Raw genomic sequence first — 281 nt, forward strand, 5'->3', positions numbered from 1 at the left:
CGCACCCACACAGAACTGCTGATACTGCTGCTGCTGTCTGCATCACCCTTCTTGTTGTTTGTGAGTTCAGGAGGAAGTGTAGTTGTTGTGGTGGTAGTAGTAGTAGTTGGTGACGTTGATTGTTCCTCACGGGGTGTATTGGGAGTGTTAGAGTTTGTGTTCGCTGGGTTAGTTGGTGTTGTTTCTGCAGAATTAACGCCCTGAGTTCCATCATTTTCAGAGGAAGTAGAAGGGGGAGATGGTTCTGTGACTGGAGCTTCTGGAGGTTGTGTATTTCTCTG

The 281-nt window shown here is 47.7% G+C and overlaps 1 protein-coding gene across 1 annotated transcript in view; it reads right to left on the reverse strand.

Moving 5' to 3' along the window:
- The window catches only part of TM35_000501460 (uncharacterized protein), a gene marked incomplete at both ends in the record, with an annotated part of 408 nt that extends 127 nt beyond the window's left edge, over positions 1–281 (reverse strand). Inside the window, one exon of the mRNA XM_029030593.1 lies at positions 1–281. This exon is cut by the window's left edge and continues 127 nt beyond it. Coding sequence (XP_028878158.1) covers positions 1–281 — 281 coding nt within the window.

Source organism: Trypanosoma theileri (assembly GCF_002087225.1).
Source record: "Trypanosoma theileri isolate Edinburgh chromosome Unknown TM35_Tth_50_V1, whole genome shotgun sequence".
NCBI classification, from domain to species: domain Eukaryota; phylum Euglenozoa; class Kinetoplastea; order Trypanosomatida; family Trypanosomatidae; genus Trypanosoma; species Trypanosoma theileri.